This window comes from Canis lupus, chromosome 9 (assembly GCF_003254725.2).
Source record: "Canis lupus dingo isolate Sandy chromosome 9, ASM325472v2, whole genome shotgun sequence".
NCBI classification, from domain to species: Eukaryota; Metazoa; Chordata; class Mammalia; order Carnivora; family Canidae; genus Canis; species Canis lupus.
Genome location: NC_064251.1, coordinates 28,267,284 through 28,287,222, shown reverse-complemented (window position 1 = coordinate 28,287,222; position 19,939 = coordinate 28,267,284). Strand labels below are relative to the sequence as shown.

The window sequence follows — 19,939 nt, the reverse complement described above, 5'->3', positions numbered from 1 at the left end:
TGAGATTACATGCATATACTGATGTCAGCAAAAGTACAGTGTCAAAGGCTCAGAAATGCTATTTCCACTCCACATCCTACCTTCTCCCCACACCTCTTGCCCCAGCCCCCATTTCCTCAGGAGAATGGCAGGAGAGACAATGCTTGTGTCTCACGTGATTTTTCTTTGTGATGAATTTGGAAATGCATAAAATGGGATGCCTAGTAGCCTGAGCTAGCTGGTTGCAAGCGTGGTAGGCACTTCCTTTCATGCGCATTTGCTAGTTTCCATCCCATCCTCTAGCTGAAGTGCAGAAATGCTGGTCACAAGCCCTGCAGTAGGTCACCACATTCTGTGCAGACTTGATAAGGGCTCCATAGCCTCACCAGAGACTTACATATGCACACTTACATCTGGAAAGACTTCTCATCTGTAATTTGTTCAGACAATAACAAGAATTTCAACAGATTAATAATTCTTTAGATCACTATTAGTGGGGATAGGGGAGAGATGAGTGGGATACACCAAAGATTTCAGTTTGTCATCACTCCAAATAAACCTGAGTATATCCTGTGAGGCTCTGGACGGCAAAATATCACATCACAGCTCAAGATGCCCCCCCAATCCCAAAACAGACAGGAGCCACATTCATGCTATCGTAGCAAGTGCCAAGAGAGAACTGTAAATGAGATCATGACTGTGGCTCTCAACTCCTCGAGGACTTAGCTTGGCACTAGCTACACAAAGCAATGAGAATCTGACTCAAATTCCCAACTCCCATCGAGGGTAAATAAACATTCAAAGACAAGACACAGGTTTGGTAGCCTGTCTGTAGAGCAAACAGCACATTTATCTATCTTAGAGATCAGAACTGGGAATTCTTTGCTCTGCCCCTCGCAGAGTATAAAAATGATCTAGAGGTGTTAAAAAGTAGTTAAAATTTCAACTCCTACTTCCATCATTTTCTCTAGAATGATTAATTCCTGTAAATCCTTATACTCCTAGGAACTGAAAAGCATATGCAAAATAAGCACATCAAAGGCTTGGTATCCGTATCTGAAATAAACAATGATGCAGCTGAAGTTAAAGAGGAGGTGATGGTAAACAGCTATGAAGAGCCTTGCCTTTGATTACTTGCAGTCCAATGCTGCCCTCTAGTACTTCATGAGAGGAATAACATGAACACATCAACAGTTTCAGGACTGACATTTTTAGCATTAATATCTACTACGGAAGTTGTTGCTCAGCAAGGAGGGGACAGGTAGGGGCCTCTACAATTACACAGCCAATAGCCCACCTTTAATAAAAAGTGTCTTTTCAGAAAGATCCCAGCACACGTTAACACAAGACCTATTGGGCTGCTCTAGGTCATCACCAGTAGATGGCCTACAAGGACCTTGAAGACACTGAAGATGCCCTTCACTGAGCTGTTTGTTTGAAATACAGTTAAGTGGGATCCGTTATTTCTTTGGGCAGAGTCAGAGCCATTGTCAAAAAACTTCTTCCTCTAACCTGACTTTTCCAGGTGTTCGCAAGGGGGTGGGGTGAAAGTTCTTAGACCTACTTGATACTTTGCATAACTAATACTCCTTAAATACATGGTCGATGTCAGCATTCCCTAAGAAATGGTAGAGACTGGTTTAAAACAAAGTTACACTACAACCAAATTAGGCAACCATCAGCCCTGGAACCTAAATTAAATGGAACTTTTTTTTTTTTTTTTTAAGATTTGAGAGAACGAGCGAGCATGAGCAGGGGGAGAAGCAGAGGGAGAAGACTCCCCACTAAGCAGGGAGCCCAAGATCATGACCAGAGCCGAAGGCAGATGCTTAACCGACTCAGCCACCCAAGTGCCCCTAAATGGAACATTTAAATTGACATAATAAATATTTCTAGGAAATGGAGCGGCTAATCAGGACACATGTACCCCCATAAACACCAATGACAATTTGAAGTAATATGCCCAGAAAAGTCTTATTTCCATTATCACCATTCCAAGAAAACTTGGAAGTTCAAAATTAATTCCATGAGATCTCACTGCTCTCCTATCAAGCCAAGTGACCTCAATAGCTCCAAAGAGGCTCTGTTAGCTGATACACTGAAACACGGAGAGTTCTATGCTGGGAAAGGGGGAAATAGTAATTAGGATAAACTGTGAAGTAGGAGAGTATCTATCTGTATTATTTCTGGCTCCTGACAGGTGTTTCCAATCTCTCATGTTTAGTCAGAAAAGAAATGCATCCCAAACAGTGTGTTTGTGTGTAGGTGGGAAGGAAAGAACAACATAATTTTCAAACAAAAGTTGCTATTTATTAAGACATTGCTGTTAAATAAGCACAGCTGACTCAAATCATTATACATATATCAACACACATTAGAAAGTTTCTGAAAAGATATATCAGAATGGGCTTCTCTTGTGGCTCAACTGCATCTGAGAAAAGAACAAAAGAAATTATACATGATTTACAGCTGCTAGTCATCAACAAACATACATGCTGGCTCTATAATTTGGAGAGGCAGGACAGACCGCTTTTCCCCTCTTGGCTAATGTTTTGTTCAACAATTAAACCTATATGTACTCTCAAGAGTCTCCTCAATGTGGAGAGAACATGTATGAATCTCAGAAAAGACCAACTTAGTCAATTGTGATGAACAAGCCAATGCAAAGCTCAACCTCAGAACCACCACATTTCCAAGTCAAAGATCAAGCCATGGAAAAGGGAAGCATGTCCTACTATTTTAAATACTGGGCAGCAAAACTAAGGACCAGCCATTACCTAGCTCCATGACAAGCTACTATTTAAGTTGCCAAAGAGCAAGCCATTTTTAATCTCTCAAGAAGCATAAAAATAAGGGGGTTTGAGCCATGGAAACTGTAACTGTATCTGAAGATACTTCTCACTATTATGTCTATCCTTTGTGGATTACATGTTCAGTAATAATAATTTTGATGACCATTACCGAACACCATATTAGAAATCTGACCTCAGAATAAGAGCCCAATTGTGATTGGAATAAAAATTCCCAAGGAGGGTTCAAGTCCAACTAGGCTGTTCATGATCTACTTCCATCCTACTTCCCCACCCGAAGATACAGCAACCCAGGTACAGCTAAGGTGGTCCCTTTGTTAAATGACAGCAATGGATGTAACCTTTAAAACCTAGAGAATAAAAGATTTTCTTACTTTAAATATTCTCTTTAGAAGTCTGAGTAATGGTGCAACCTGAAAAAGTAAAAGACAAATCATCTAAACAACTGTGTGATTACCAGGAGTATTGTCAATCAGATCACGGAATAGCAAATAGGAAGATTTTCAGGGGGAAAAATTGTGATCGTAATCATTCTCACCAGGCAGCTAGGTTAAGACTCCTCAATCTGACATTCTGAAGGATCCTAAAGCTAACTCCTCAGATTTTAGTAAAAACATTACACTTGTGGGACGCCTGGGTGGCTTCAGCTCAGGGTGTGATCCCAGGATCAAGTCCCATATCGGGCTCCCCCCGCATGGAGGCCTGCTTCTCCCTCTGCCTACTCTGTCTCTCATGAATAAATAAATAAAATCTTTAAAAAAAAAATTACACTTGCTCCACAGCATCAGTGGGGGTCTAGGAAATACCTCATCAGTCGTACCCAACAGACATGTTAGTCCAACTCACTTGCTAGAAACAGTCTCACTAGATAGCAGTGCTCTCAAGAAGACCCTAATGCTTCTAGTGCTTAAACTTAGAGAAAAGAGGATGCAATTATAATAAAATCAAAGCTTTGGGAGAGAATTTCTAAGTGCAGTAGGAACCTGCATGCTTTTATAAAACTTGAACTAAAAGAACCACTCCAAAAATGATTGGGAAGGAGAATGATGGAATGCATCAATTTTCCAGGTGTATCCCATTTTCCTTTCAAAGCAGAACTTGAGATCATACTGTTTGCTATATCCTCTTTTCACAATTATCTCCTCAAAACCAATTTACATTCCTCCTTTTCTTCATGCCAGATTTCAGTATCTGAAGCATACACACATAAACATAGGGTCCTAAGCAATATTCACCATCAACTCAAGGGAGCAAGGACAGAGGCTGTGACCGAAGTTACAGGCTTCCAGTTCATCAGCTCCCCCAGAAGAGCCACCTCGTCACCTGTATCTTCTAGCAACTGTGCAATTAGAGTTTGTTTGTTCCCGCTTTATAGCCAAATATGTTGAGTGCAGAAAAGAATCTGGGCAGAGCATAACTTTTAGATCTCTCTATGGTTGATATCCTTATTTACAGCTAAGCTGCGGGGAAAGCAGTACCTTTTTCAAAAAAAAAAAAAAATCACTTAAATCTGGTGGAATAAATATGAATTATCAAATCGACAAGGGTTAATCTAAACATAAGGCACTAAGAAAGTGGCATTATTAAAGTGGCTACTCTTCCTCAAATTGACATTCTCAAAATATACCTTACCACTCCCCCAAATAAATATTTTTTTAATTAATAAATAAACCTCCAGGTGAACTTTTCTTCTAGTCACATTTTATGGTAGAAAGATGCATTTTGTTACACAATGAGGAGGACAGTCAAGTTAAATTGACAAGCTTAACTCTACAATTAATCATTTATGACTGTAGTTGATCAATAAGCTGTAGAATTAATAAACTGCATTTAAGTGTTGAAATGAGAATATAACAACAGTATCTCTTCATACTCTCAAAAGAAGGTTACAAGTATTTCTGACGTTTAAAACAGATAAATAACACCCACCTATATAGCAGGGCCTTGCCCTTTTCGTTCCCCAAGGCAAAATATCCACTTCTGGGAGAAAAATCCATGGTATGAACAAGAGAAATAGTCTTCTTTTTAATGACTGGGAAGTTTGAAAATACTGTACAGGAGGGAAGGTGAACCTGTAGGAAATAGTTCAAAACTTTAAATCACAATAACTGCAAACTCATCTTTCTTCTGGAGGGTATTATGCTGAGTGAAGTAAGCCAATCGGAGAAGGACAAACATTATATGTTCTCATTCATTTGGGGAATATAAATAATAGTGAAAGGGAATATAAGGGAAGGGGGAAGAAATGTGTGGGAAATATCAGAAAGGGAGACAGAACGTAAAGACTGCTAACTCTGGGAAACGAACTAGGGGTGTTGAAAGGGGAGGAGGGCGGGGGGTGGGAGTGAATGGGTGACAGGCACTGGGGGTTATTCTGTATGTTAGTAAATTGAACACCAATAAAAAAAAAAAAATAAGAGATAACTTCTCTGGAAAAAAAAAAAAAAGATGACTGTTAAAAAAAAAAAAACTCATCTTTCTTAAATTTTAGGTATTGTCCACCTTTCTGATGGAACAGTAAGTTCATTTTGATTGTAGTACATATGATGTACAATTCTCTCAACAGAGCAAAGTGTTCTGAAATTAAAATTTGCTTTTCGATTTGCTTTAACTAAGAGAAAGGAGGAAGAGAAGAAAAGTGTCTCCTTGATACTTCTAATGCAGCATCTAGCATGGTGCTCTGCGAGATTCTGATGTTTGCTGAGTGAATGAATAAATGAACACACACACTAAAGTAGAAGTTCACAACGGTACCCATTACTGCTGTAACGTAATGATCACGGTAAACAATACTAAAATTTGGTCACAATTGTGACCTCAATTATGAAGAGTCTGATTTTATATAACTGAAGCCTAGCAAAGTCCTACCAACTATTCCAATATCACATAATTTCCTTTCTACACTTTTATTTTCAACCTATATAATGTATTCTTGGCCTTTTCCAATCTCCTCTGAAGGAAAACAAACTCATGAAAACCTGCTTCGTCAAGTGAAACTGTGTTCCAATTTAGACAGAGCCAAAAACTCACTTCCAGGCCTGACCTAAACATGGGGCATGGGGGCGGGGACCACACAGGCTCTTTCTCCAAAAGAGTCTACTTCAGGGGAAAATGAGCCTGAACCTAAGACTGATGCAACGAGTCCTCATCCGATTTGTGGATAAACAGAACGCTAGCACAAAAGCAGTTACCTGAGTAGACTAGGATTTTAACAACTCTCACTTTCAAATATTCTCTACCTCTTCTAAAACATACTGTACCTTCATATTCCAAGATATGCGGAGAGCTATCGCTCAGCTATTTATGTTGGTAGCCTGTCACCCTCCACATGTTTAGATGAGACTTTAAACCATCCAATCAAGGTTATTTTCATAGATGAGCCCCAGGTAAAACCTAGTGATATGCACATCTGTCTATAGATTTCAGTTAGTCACTTATTAGGCCCTATTCATTCTGATATGTACCTACTGACCGTTTTGTTAAGTGTAAGAAAGCAAAGTTCAAGGTGAATCTCCAAGCCACTTCCATTCTCAACTTTCCCAGAAAGCAGAGTCTTCCTGTGCAGCATAGCATCAACGCACAGACAGTAGTACTACTGAGAAGTGGTCTAGATCCATTACAGCCAAGAAGCTGGCAGTGCCTGGACTTAATCTTAACTTTTAAAGTTCTTAAATACCATTTTCTATATAGGTTCCTTGAAAAATATATTTTTAAAAAAACTAAATATTTAAAGCAGACTAGTTATTTCAGGAGAGAAGCCACAATGTGAATATTGCAAAATTTATTTACACTTACTTTGGGAATGTGGAAATTATATGAATTTTTGAAAAGTGGTTTGGCTTCTTGTATTTTGCTTAGGCTGTTCTAAGTTTGCATCCTCCAAGCAAGCACCGACTTTAAACAGGAGATCCAAGTCATTATGGGAACAGACCATCAGGAAATAACCATTTTCTACAAGTGCCAACTGTCCTATGCCTCACTTTTGTTTCCACCCTGTATGTCACCTGGTACTTTTAAACTATGCCCCAGATAGTTGCTTATTAACTTTGCTAGCATGACTTTGAAGTCTGAGAAGCTGCTTTTCTGACTCTTCCAAAATGAAACACACCAGAACTGACCTTTCCACTTGAATAACTTCTTAAAGATAATTAAGCCATCCTCTTTATTTTCTAACCTAAATTGGAAAAAACAGTCTCCTAATTTGGATTCATGTAACTTTATACTTAGGTCAATTTCTTATTACAAATAGGGAACTCACTATGGGGCAAACATTGGGGCATAAGACATAACATAAATTTTTTAAAAGCCATTTTTACCAGAAGGTCACTGTGTTATTTTTAGCTAAATAAACAGAAGAGAGTATCAGAAATACTGTGGTAAATACACATACTTAGCAAAGTTTATGATATAAATGGTGATTCCTCAGACAACAAATAACCTACACAACTGTACACAGTGGCCATGGCTTCATACAACAGGCCAGTGTGCTCCTTCTGACAGAGGATAAAAACCAATTCATCAACCACTTATTTTTATATTTTATCTCCTCTAGACTTGACTATCAAGAACAAAAACATGTTTACAGTGGTCTCCTAAGAGACCCAGCTGTATCTATTTGTGAAGTACCCCCGCCCCTAAATCAGCACTTCCTCCTTCAAACCAGCCAACTCCCACCCACCTGCTGAGACATCAGCTGTGCTCAAACCTCTCTTTATAGCCCTTGTATTAAAAGCTCTAGTTGAACTGTTAATTAAGAAAAAGCTCAAGGGCGCCTGGTGGCTCAGTTGGTTAAGCATCTGACACTTGATTTTGACTCAGGTCATGATCTCAGGATGCTGGGATCAAGCCCTGCCGCAGGATCCATGCTCAGAGGGGAGTCTGCTGCTTGAGTTTCTCTCTCTCCCTCTGCCCCTTGCGCCCAACCCCTTGCACTCACGCATGCTCTCTAAAATAAAGATTCTTTAAAACAAAAGAAAAGAAAAAAACACAACTTCTTTACTTCAGAAAGTTCCCTTTACCTCCGACACCACATCTGCATTACATTTAAGGGCCAAGGTATCAAAATTCATCAAGTAAAAAGCTCACTCATCCTTAATTTAATGGATAAAAAGTTCCATGACTTTCTACTATCAAAGATCGTAGATGCACTAACAATTTAACTTCTGAGTCTCTTACTGCCACAATGGCTTAGATTTATACTCACTGCTTTGTGCTGGGGTAACAGGATTGTTTGGATCATTATAAGAGACTGCCTTTAATGATACTAATGCTGTTTCGCTGAGGCATTCTGAAGCTGCTATGCCTGGCTTCTTTCCATTAGATATTATGGTTGACTACCATTTAAAAAATGGGATTTGGCTGTTACTAATGAATTCCTTGTGTGATTTTGCCACAGTAAAAAACCATAAATGCTGCCATGCTCACTGAAGCAAACTAGGCAGAACTAACTACGAGGCGTCTAGCAGGATATATTATGTCAACAGGAGACGGATCCCATGGTTTTCTAGAACAATTTAATACCATTAAAATGATAAAAGGTCAATGTGTGCTAGTCATCCACTCCCATTAGAGGACTGAGGACTTTAAAACTGACTTGAATTAGAACCTTCTCATGCATCAAACCATCCATTCAACATAAAGGCAGTAAAACACAATGCTGTATTTTTCACTCTTTTCCAACAGAATTCTTTGTTCCCTCCAAGAAAATCTTATGGAGAATGCCAACATACACCAATGATAACAGCAAAGCTGCTCTGTGTGATATGGGTAGGGCTTAGCCTCCTTGCTCTACTTGCCATTTGAAGGTTTGTACACATTCCAGGGAAAAGAGGAATTCAGTTGGAAAACCACTAAGTACTAGGAAGAATGGAGAATCTAGAAGCACAGTTCTGCCCTTTACTAGCTCTAGCCTTTGGGTGAGTTAATCCTCTGAGGACTGTTACTTGGCCCCAAATTATTGTGAAGAACTCTTTGTAACTCTTCGTAAACTATGTGCTGCTATTACACAAAGCTAATGAAGCATGCAAAACCTTTTGCAGCACGAACAAGATAAATCTAAGAGTCTAAGGGCTTACAATCTGGTAGTACACACGTAACAACACAGTGCAGCACTGCCATTCAGAGTACTGTGCCTTGTGTGGACCTGGTGCCTGGAGCAAGTAACTGTTAAATAATAAGAAACTGGTTCTGCCTCAAGAGTAGGTGACTTCCCGGAGACATGGTGACACGTGAGCTGGGCTCTGCAGCTGGGAAGAAAGGAGGTAACGCAGACCTGAGGCTGCAAGGGCGGCCCTTACATCACCTTTGGAAACTTGACTGATCAATAGTTCCTACACTGACTCAACACTGTCCCTAGAGGATAAGGATAGCTCCCCAGGCCTAAAGCATTCATACCACGTGCTTTCCATGGACCACCTGCCTTTACTTCTCCAGGCCTAGAATTCTGGTACATGCTAGGCAGAGGGCAACTACATGATCAACCACCAATACGGACCATGAGCACGGACTTCCTAATGATAGAGCACACTTAACATATGTAATCACAACCTCCTACAGGATTAAACATGTCCTGTGTGACTCCATTAGGAGAGAACAGAAGCCGGCACCTGGTTTCCTTCAGATTTCGCCCCAAGCGCCCCTCCCTTGGCTGACTGTGCTGTGTATCCTTTCCTTGTAGTAACTCTTGGTTACGATCTTGAGATCATATACAGAGTCCTGTGAATCCTAGCAAATCACCAGCTTGGGGAGAGCTTGGGGCCTCCTGGCATGGAGGCATATTCACAAGTACTAGCTAGCCAGGTAAGCTGTTATCTTTTTACATAATTTTCAAGTTCAATTTATTTTCAGAATCTAAGAATTGCCTCCCTTCCTCCATTAGGATAGTAGGACTTAAAAGGTAAATATAAGGAAAGACAACTGTAGAAAAATAAAGTGTTTGCTATAAACATATTCCCTAAGACAAATTTAGCAGCTACTGTGCATCATCCCTTCTGCAACTACACCCAAAAGCCATGATACTAGTAAAAGAATACTAGTAGCTTCAAAAGAAGCTACTCTTTTGAAAATAATCCAACACTCTTCTTTCCTATTATCCCTCAAAGTTTTCAACTTAAATTCTGAGGTTTTTTTTTTTTTTTTGGATACATATCCTTCAGTACATTTTAGATTTTTTTTTTTTAAATTAGGCTCCATGCCCAATGTGGAGCCCAAGGATTATCAATGATTTTTTTTTTTTTTTAAAGGTAAAGCTATATTACCAATCTGACTGCTTCTTTCATTTCTTCTGAAGCAATTGCCAAGATTTCTGTAGTAGGATTGAAGGTCAGAGAAGTAACACCTGTAACCAAGTTCATTATAGCTTTTACTGGCTTTGGATTTGTTTCTTGAAGACAAGAATCTTGATTGTATATGTTTACCACTCCACAATTAGAACTGCAAAGAGAAAAGGGAATACAACAAATTAAAAAAAGAGCAAAAGGGCTTTCACAACCTAAGTGAACATAGATTTAACCCCACACACTGATATTTGCAGGAATCACTTCATATTGTGTTACAAACAGACCAAGACTGTAGAGTTCATCCCAAGGCAAAAAAGCTAGACCCACTCTACCAGTTCTACTGCAGTCTTGCTCAACTCTGTTAACTCTGGCAGCCTTTCAACTGTGAGCTAGAAAAATCCAAGATAGCACAGACTCTCCATTATTCATTCCTTCAATAAATATTTATTGAATGTCAACTTTATGCCAAGCACTAGAGTTAAGTGCCTGGGATGCAAAGGTGAACAAGACTGAGACCAAGCCTGCCACTCCCACAGTGTTTATGCCCAACGCAACATTTGAAAATGGGAACAAGAGCTGTCCTTCCCCTATTTAGAGCACCTCTTTTCTCTTTTATTCTATCATATTTGTGAGAACTGCCAAAACAGTGTGGAACAGCAGCTGTAATATGTATCTTTGTTCTCTCTCCTGGAAATATCTATAATCAATGAATGATGGAAGTGATCATGTACTGTAAGTTTACTGAAATGTTTACCAGCAGTGAATTACATCCAATACTCATAAAAAGTAAATCCCGATGACCTGCCTATTAACAGAATCATTCACAGACAAGAACTTTCAGTAAATGTTCAGACTACCTCCTGTTATGGGTATCATTTCTAAGGAATAGGGACCAGGCACTTGTAATTCATAGGTACTTAATTCAAATTTTATTGGCAAATGCAGCATAAACCTGAAAGATGTAAGAGATAAAGTCTCAAAGTCACAAGGGTGACATATGTACATTCCACTAAACACTCTCATTCCTAACACTCAGATATCTTCATTTATTCTCTTAGTACATACTGACTGCCTACAATGAACCAGACACAGTGCCTTAACAAGACCAATTCAGTTCACACAAGGTTCTGTACTTGCAGTGACAACCAAGCATACAAACAGTATGTTAGTGCATCAAGTCTTCAAACTATTTACATATCCATTTTCTCATTTGATTCTAAGACCTTTTAAGTAGAACTAACCATAACCACTCAGGAGACACAACATATATCCCTGTTTTATTTAGTTTTGTTATGGGGACGCCCTGGTGGCTCAGTGGTTGAGCATCTGTCTGCCTTCGACTCAGGGCATGATCCTAAAGTCTCGGGATCAAGTCCCACATTGGACTCCCTGAATGGAGCCTGCTTTTCCCTCTGCCTATGTTTATGTTCTCTGCCTCGCTCTTTTTTTTTTTTTAATTTTTGTATTTATTTATGATAGTCACACAGAGAGAGAGAGAGAGAGAGAGAGAGAGAGAGAGGCAGAGACACAGTCAGAGGGAGAAGCAGGCTCCATGCACCGGGAGCCCGACGTGGGATTCGATCCCGGGTCTCCAGGATCGCGCCCTGGGCCAAAGGCAGGCGCTAAACCTCTGCGCCACCCAGGGATCCCTCTCTGCCTCTCTCTTTCTATGTCTCTCATGAATAAATAAAATCCTTAAAAAACATATTTGTTATGGACTGAATATCTATGCTCCACTAAAATTCCTATGATGAAACCTTAATTCCACCCTCCCTCCTTATTAGGGAGTGGGGCCTTTGGGAGGGAATTAGGTCATGATGGTGAAGCCCTCCTGAATGGGATTAGAGTCTTTACAAAAGTGACCCCAGAGGCTCTCTCCCTCTTTCCACGTGAGAACACAAAAAATCGACTGCCAGAACCCAATCATGCTGGCACCCCAACCTCAGACTCCCAGTCTCCAGAAATATGAGAAATACACTTCTGTTATTTATAAGCTAGTCTATGGGTCTTCATTACAGCAACCCAAATGGACTAAGACAAATTTCATCTTTTCCTTACCCATATTTTTAACTTTAACTTGGATCAAAATATCTACTCATTGTACTTACACCGAATCTCTTTTCTTACTGAACACTGATTTATGGCTAAATCCATCTTAATTAGGTACAAAAAGTTATAATCCATATGGCTCTCTTCTATATATCAATTTTAGATCAAATCTTACTATCATGAACTTTAAATAAAGGCCTGCTCATTCTTGCTTGACTGTTGCTTAAATCTGTGGGACAAAAATGGCACAAGTTAATCATTTTGATATATAGAAACTTATTTTAATAGTAGTATTTCTGCTAAAAGAATATAACTGATTCTGGGATGCCTGGATGGTGTAGTCGGTTGAGCATCTACTCTCAGTTTCAGCTCAGGTCATGAGATCGAGTCCCACTTTGGGCTCCAGGCTCCATGCTCTATGCAGAGTCTAACTGGGTTCCTCTCTCCCTGTCCCTCCTCTTCACCCTCGTGGACACTCTCTCTTTAAAATAAGTTTGTAGGGACACCTGGGTGGCTCCGTGCTGAGCGCCTACCTTCAGCTCAGGGCGTGATCCTGGGGTCCCAGGAAGGAGTCCCACATCGTGCTCCCTGCACAGAGCCTGCCTCCCCCCCCCGCCCCCACCTATATCTCTGCCTCTCTCTGTGTCTCATGAATAAATAAATAAAATCTTTTTTAAAAAATAAATGTTTAAATCTTAAAAAAATGGATATAAAAAATGGATATAAATAGATTCTAATGTCACTGACAGTGTTAGTATTTATTGAATGAGTACTGTATGTCCAACAGTACGTAATAAGGAATACAAAATATCAGAAGGAATTTATCCCAGAAAAAAAAATATCTGCATGAAACAGCCAAAAATATAAGAAAATATAATAAAGCACATTAAGCTCTGTATGTGAGCTATGTTCAGAGAAAGGAAAAATCAGTATGAGGTGAAGCTGGACCAGATGAAGCATAGTGGAAGACCCTGGACTCAAGCTGGACAAAACAAAATACCAGTATCATAGGTAAGGGGAAGAACAGAACAGAGAAATAAGCATGCTTACTAGCTTACCCCAGAACTCGTAACTAAAGAAGCAGACATGACTGTCATCCATCCACCCACAACCATAGCTGACTGAGCTAGAAACAAGTTCCTGAATCCCAGGTAGTCAATGTATTAGCAGAATAGCAACCACAGAGTGTCCTGGTACACAAAAACTTTCACAAAAAGGAATGATGGCAACAAGCCAAACCAATGTTTGTCTTATGAACTAGGACTAGGAACCAAGGTTGTGGTGCAAAAAAAGAAGAGCACAAAGAAATTAATATTATGAACAAAAGAAATTAATATTATTAACAAAAGAAATTATAAGGTAGAACAGTAGTTATTCAACCAGGGACAATTCCCCCAACCCCTAGCTAAGGGGGGCTAGGCGTCCCCCTAGCCACAGGTGTCATATAGAACTTAAACTGGCTGAACAAAGAATTCTTTTTCAAGACCAAAAAAGACCAAACTCTTGATTTTCTTCTCACTCTCAGTTACCTCCCTTCTCCAATGACTCTGGTCCCCAGGGTTCTACTTCCCACCTACCTCTAGCATCTCATTCACCTCATTTTCTCCTATGGACAAGACCACCTGTCTCCTATCCCATCCAAATCAGTGCCTTTACTCTCAGCCACACCACACTTCTGCTTGTGGGAATGAATGCACCTCTTTCAACATGCCACCTCCTCCCCGCTCATACTAAGACAAGTCCATTCTTCTGGCTACTCAGGCCTGGAACCCGAGAACATCCTGCTTCTCTCCCATCCCAATTCTCTAAGCGGCTATGACATACATCACAAACATCAATGCCTGTCTCTCTTGCGTTTGTTTGTTTTTTTTTAAGATTTTATTTATTTATTCATTAGAGACGGAGAGAGAGAGAGAGAGAGAGGGGCGGGGGGGAGAGAGACATAGGCAGAGGAAGAAGCAGGCCCCATGCAGGAAGCCGGATGTAGAACTTGATCCCAGAACCCCAGGATCACGCCACAAGCCAAAGGCAGACGCTCAACCGCTGAGCCACCCAGAGGCCCCTCTCCCGTGCTCTCATTCCCACTGTCCTCAGCGACAGCCCCACCAGGATTACTGCAACCACCTCAAAGCTCCCTGCACCTCTGCTGCTCCCCCTAAAGGCTGTCACAGGAATTGTCTACTTCAAACCCTCAAATTCAGATACAATCACGATTCTCCTCTACTTAAAAACCCTTGATACTTTCTCTTTCCACTCAATGTCATGTCCACAGTCTTCGACACAGGGTAAAACACCCCTACAAGTTCTCCCTCTCCTGTTTCCCTCTGTAGCCGAAGCCCTCAGAAGTCATCCCATCTGCACCCCACTCAGAATCTAAACCTGAATCGTCTCCCCTCCAGACCCTTCATTTCCACTACCTGCAATGCCTTTCTCTGAATCCTACCTGGCCCTCAAATGCTTAGCTCAAGTGCCAATACCTGCAAAAATACTTTTCCAGATGACGGTTAGGACAGCCTTCACCTGTTTCCTGCGCTCTTAAAAAACACTGTATCTCAACTGCAGACCTCATGAAGACTTGTCTATAAAGAGATACATGGATATACATCTGTCCTCACCACAGGACCAGAAATCATAAGATGGTGACACGCTGTTGTTCTTCTATCTCACAGTCCCTAGCTAAATGGTCAATGTTTTTAGCAATGAAAAAAACAAGGCAGAAACACAACATTCAATAAAACAGGTTTTCCCGGCACTGTGAAACATACATGTCCTGAAGATTTTCCTGGCACTGTAAAACATATATGGCCTGAAAATTCTCTACATGAACTAAAATGAAACCCATTTTATATATTCAATGAGAGTGCTAAAATTAAAGGACAATTGGGACGCCTGGGTGGCTCAGCAGTTTAGCGCCTCCCTTCTGCCCAAGGTGTGATCCTGGAGTCCCAGGATTGAGTCCCACATCAGGCTCCCTGCATGGAGCCTGCTTCTCCTTCTGCCTAAGTCTCTGCCTCTCCCTGTGTCTCTCATGAATAAATAAATTAAATCTTTTTTAAAAAATTAATTTTGGGGGGATCCCTGGGTGGCGCAGCAGTTTGGCGCCTGCCTTTGGCCCAGGGCGCGGTCCTGGAGACCTGGGATCAAATCCCACATCGGGCTCCTGGTGCATGGAGCCTGCTTCTCCCTCTGCCTATGTCTCTGCCTCTCTCTCTCTCTCTGTGTGACTATCATAAATAAATAAAAATTTTAAAAAAATTTAATTTTTTGATAGAACAATTAATTCTGGGCCCTAAATCCTAATGAATTTCATATTTTTCTATAGCCCTGAATTATCCAGTATTTTCTGAACATAAAATCAAAATATTTGATCGAGGTTGGCAGTGTGGAAAGAACACAGAACTGGGAATGAGACAACCTGAGTTCCAGACCTGGCTCTGCCAATAATCAGTTTAATGATTAACAACCAATGAAAAAAGTTAAATTAACCAACTCTTAGACCTCTTTATCAACAAAGTGTGATTCAACACACCTTCCTATGATAATGAAATGCTCTGTATCTGCACTGTCCAAGATGAGAAGCCACTACATGCATGCAGCTACTGAACACTTTAAATGTGGTACTGGCCACTGTGATGGACATGCAGGATTAGACTAAGATGCCATCTGGACACAAACAAGGGAGGGAACAGAAACAGGACAGTAACGAGAATAAACGAATACTGAAAATATCCTACAGCACAAAGATGAAAGAGACACTTGTTCATTAGCTTTAAGTTCCAGAAGACTAGTTCTCATATTTTCCAAACCCAGAAAGGTTACTGATATCACAAAAATCCTGAAGCAAAGTCTTAAGCTAAGGATTTAAAATCCAGATTTAAGTAGAAGAAATAGCAATCCAAGGTACATTTAGAGATTTAAAGAGATAAAAAAAGAAAGCTATGTAAAAGCTGAAACAGAATAGTTGAAGCAGATTTTCCAAAGGGATTATATACATGGTACAAAAGGATTCATACTCAAGACAAACTATAAACTGTCTTTGCTTCTTATAAGATTTCTTAATCTACAAAACTCCTAGTAAACTGCCTTTACATTTTTTTTTTAAGATTGTATTTATTCATGAGAGACACAGAGAGAGAGGCAGAGACATAAGAAGAGGGAGACTCAGACTCCCTGATGTGGGACTCTATCCCAGGACCCTTGGATCATGACCTGAGCCAAAGGCAGAGGCTCAACCAATGAGCAACCCAGACGTCCCGCCTGTACATATGTAAACACAAATGCAGAAAGGTATAGCTTCAAAACAGGCAGCAGAGTCATTAAGAGTTCGGGCTTTGCAGCCAGACTATTTGGGTTGTAACTGCTGGCTCTACCTCTTACTCTCTGTGTAACATTAACCAAGTTACTTAACTCACAATGCCTCAGCCCCCCAACCTGTAAAATGGAGATAATAGTACCCATATTGTGAAGTAGGAAATGAGACTTAATTTATATATGAAAAATATATAGATACACCCATACACATATATAGTTAATATACACACACATATGTACATATAGTTATACAAGAAAAACAGTCCTTGGCACATGGTAAATGATGGGAAAAAATTTGCTGATAAGTCTTTCCATTGTAATTATTAATCAAAGTTTGAAACTATTTAGATGGGAACAATAAAGGCAATTTTATTTATTTTTTTCTAAAGATTTTATCTGAGAGTGAACACACGAGCGAGGGGAGCGGTGGAGGGAGAGGGAGAAGCAGACTCCCTATGGAGCAGGAAGCCCAATGTGGGGCTCGATTCTAGGACCCTGGGATCATGAGCTGAGCCAAAGGCAGCCACTTAATTGACTAAGCCACCAGGAGCCCTAAAAAGGCTATTTTAATTTGTGTATTTATAAGGAGCTGATAAAGGCTAGAGCCAACAAATCTCAAATCACCTGATAGAACTTTGATCTGAAAATGCAAAAATAGATACTTCTATGGCATTGACCTAAAGTTCTCAAAATGCAAAGACCCCAAAGTGGTTTGTAGCTTGCACCCCTAGTAAAGACAGGAGGCTAAGCTAGTGATTTGTGGCATGGCTGCAGGATGAGACATTCCCAACTTCCTCACTGTCAGCAGAGAAAATAAAACAAAATAAAGGAGACTCACTCAGTCACCTTATAAGGATATCTGAATTTGGTAAGCTACCTTCTGAGGTCAGAGGGGCCTCTGCACACAAAGGGCTATCACACACAAGACAGAATATGCCATGTCTCAATTCCTTTTCATTCTTCAATATACAGTGCTTTGCACCTAGTAGACATTCACATGTCTTTCTTTTTAATGACTGACTTCCAGACCAGCTAGGAAGTCACAGAACAAGACACCCTATTGCACTTACAGAAGATGCAGCAAAGGTATGACCTAACTACAGATTCCACCCAGTGGAGTGAGAGAGGTACTGCACCTGAAAAAGTGAGACTACAGGGTTCTAGGCCCTACTCTGTCAATGATTTCAGTGGTCTCCTAGAGAACACTTCAGAGCATCAGTCCCTATCCACAGAATGAAGGTAGGCCAGACATTTCCCAAGTACACTCTAACACTGATGTTGCATAAATTAATATGAACACTTTATAAAAGCATATTGCAATCCTTACATTAACAAATGACATAAAAAACAACGTAAGTAGGGGCAGCCCGGGTGGCTCAGCGGTTTAGCGCCGCCTTCAGCCCAGGGTGTGATCCTAGAGACCCGGGATCGAGTCCCAAGTCGGGCTCCCTGCATGGAGCCTGCTTCTCCCCTCTGCCTGTGTCTCTGCCTCTCTCTCTCTGTGTCTGTCATGAATAAATAAACAAAATCTTTAAAAAAAAAAAAAAAAAAAAACAGAAGTGGAACTATTTACAATCTTAGTTTCCCTATCGCCCTATCAGAGCTAAAACCGCATTCAAAGCATCTACCTTATGTCAGGACACTGAATGAGAAGAATTAACAGATACAAAACAGAGGAGTTTTTAGACCAAAGGAGTCAATTCCTAACAGCAGAGGCCTAGAGAGAGGGGTTTCAGGGCAGTACTACGAGGAGGAGGGCAAAGAGGGCAGCAGAGGGAAGAGAGAGGAGAAGCAAGGCACTGACAGAAGAAAGGGGAAGGGGAGAGAAAGGGAGCCAGCACCAGCCAGTGGGGTTCAGCTACTCCTGCCTCTGGCTTCTCCACTCCTCGCTACCTCTCTAATAACCTCAGAAATTCCTCTAACAAGGTTAAGGCCTTTCTCTACAGGTATAACAATAAAAACCTAATAATGGTCTTTGACCAAGAACATCAGAATTCTATTACACTGAGGACAAATAAATCAAATGAGTTTAAACTAGTATTAGATTCTTTCCTTTTTGGGCTCTTCAAAGGGTCCAATGAATAAAATAATAAAAGTAATTCAAAAAAGAGAGGCAAGGACCAGAAAACTAACTTCACAAATTTAAGTGAAGGTCATTTGGGGGCAATTCTGCTTAAAATTATTTAAAATTAGTTTCAACATCAGCTTTCATTTTAAAGGAGCTTTACTCCCAGAAGTTCTGCTAACCATGGACTACTGCCATCATGCACACACTGGGCAAATGCTGGGCTCACATGGGGGCATCCCTCCCTATAGGTCTGTAGTAGGTGTGGTGACTAGAGAGAACATAGGACAGGAAGGGGCCTTTGTCAAGGCCTTTATTTGGACCTGGTCTCCAAGCTCCACAGCCTGGTTTTACCTTCTTTCCCACTCCCACCCCATGCCCCAAAGGTAGTAGGTGACCAATTTTCAAATGGTGGTGGGGATGTTTACAAGGATTTGTCCCAATTTTAACCTGAAGGAGGGAATGAAGAAAGCATATGCCATACTAACAGATGGCAAGACCCACTTCATCTCTCACCCAGGGAGATTTGACTGAAGTTGTGTACACACTAAGAAAGTCATAAAAATCCACTGTCAGAAGATCTAAAGTTTCAGGTGATGAGTGGCTTGGAAAATAAGATAATCAGAAATCCAGGTAAGTCTCCAATGCCCCCTCGCCCCATGCATCTTTAGAATCAAACAGGAGTGGGCACCTGGATGACTCAGTAGCTGAGCCTCTGCCTTCGGTTCAGGTTGTGATCCCGGGGTCCTGTCCTGGGATTGAGTCCTGCATCAGGCTCTCTGTGGGAAGCCTGCTTCTCCCTCTTCCTATGTTTCTGCCTCTCTCTCTCTCTCTCTCTCTCTCTCTCTCTGTGTGTCTCTCATGAGTAAATAAAATAAAAATACTAAAAAAAAGAATCAAGTAGGAGAATAGAGCCATCTTTCCACTAGTGTAACAACCATTTCTTTCCAGTAACAACACAGTAACATGTTCTAGATAATATTTTCAAAGTTTCTACAATATTAACAAACAGTATTTCTTAGCAACATGTTTGATTTATACCACTAGCCAAAGAAAAAAGTGCTTTAAGTATCTTTGAAACTTAAACCTAAAGTTTAACTTATTGTTTCCTTATCAATGGCAAGAAACCAAAAGAGTAATAAGAAAACCTGATGTGATTAAATGAATATTTCAAATATAAGAAAAAATACAGGGATCCCTGGGTGGCGCAGCGGTTTGGCGCCTGCCTTTGGCCCAGGGCACGATCCTGGAGACCCAGGATCGAGTCCCACGTCGGGCTCCCGGTGCATGGAGCCTGCTTCTCTCTCTGCCTGTGTCTCTCTGGCTCTCTCTCTCTCTATCATAAATAAATAAAAATTTAAAAAAAAAGAAAAAATACAATGATATAAAGCAGTCCAGTATTTCTTTGTCAAAGAGCTGATAAGCCACCATTAACATTATTAAACATT

General features: G+C 40.5%; 1 protein-coding gene across 6 annotated transcripts in view; it reads right to left on the bottom strand.

The window, feature by feature from the left end:
* Positions 1-2,267: 2,267 nt before the first annotated feature.
* The window catches only part of UTP18 (UTP18 small subunit processome component), a 42,429-nt gene continuing 24,757 nt past the window's right edge, over positions 2,268-19,939 (bottom strand). The window contains exons 11-15 of one of the 6 annotated variants that reach the window (XR_007412910.1): positions 10,046-10,220; positions 4,719-4,861; positions 4,025-4,267; positions 3,164-3,202; positions 2,268-2,410 (exon numbers count right to left, since the gene is read on the bottom strand). Coding sequence is in view for 4 of the 6 variants with exons in the window: in XM_035720646.2 (XP_035576539.1) it covers positions 4,210-4,267; positions 4,719-4,861; positions 10,046-10,220 (376 nt within the window). In the remaining 2 variants the exon portion in view is untranslated. Of the gene's footprint in view, positions 2,411-3,163; positions 3,203-3,227; positions 4,268-4,718; positions 4,862-10,045; positions 10,221-12,174; positions 12,345-19,939 lie in introns of those variants that run through there. The other 5 variants (XM_025440606.3, XM_035720646.2, XM_035720647.2 and 2 more) reach the window with 5 other exon arrangements.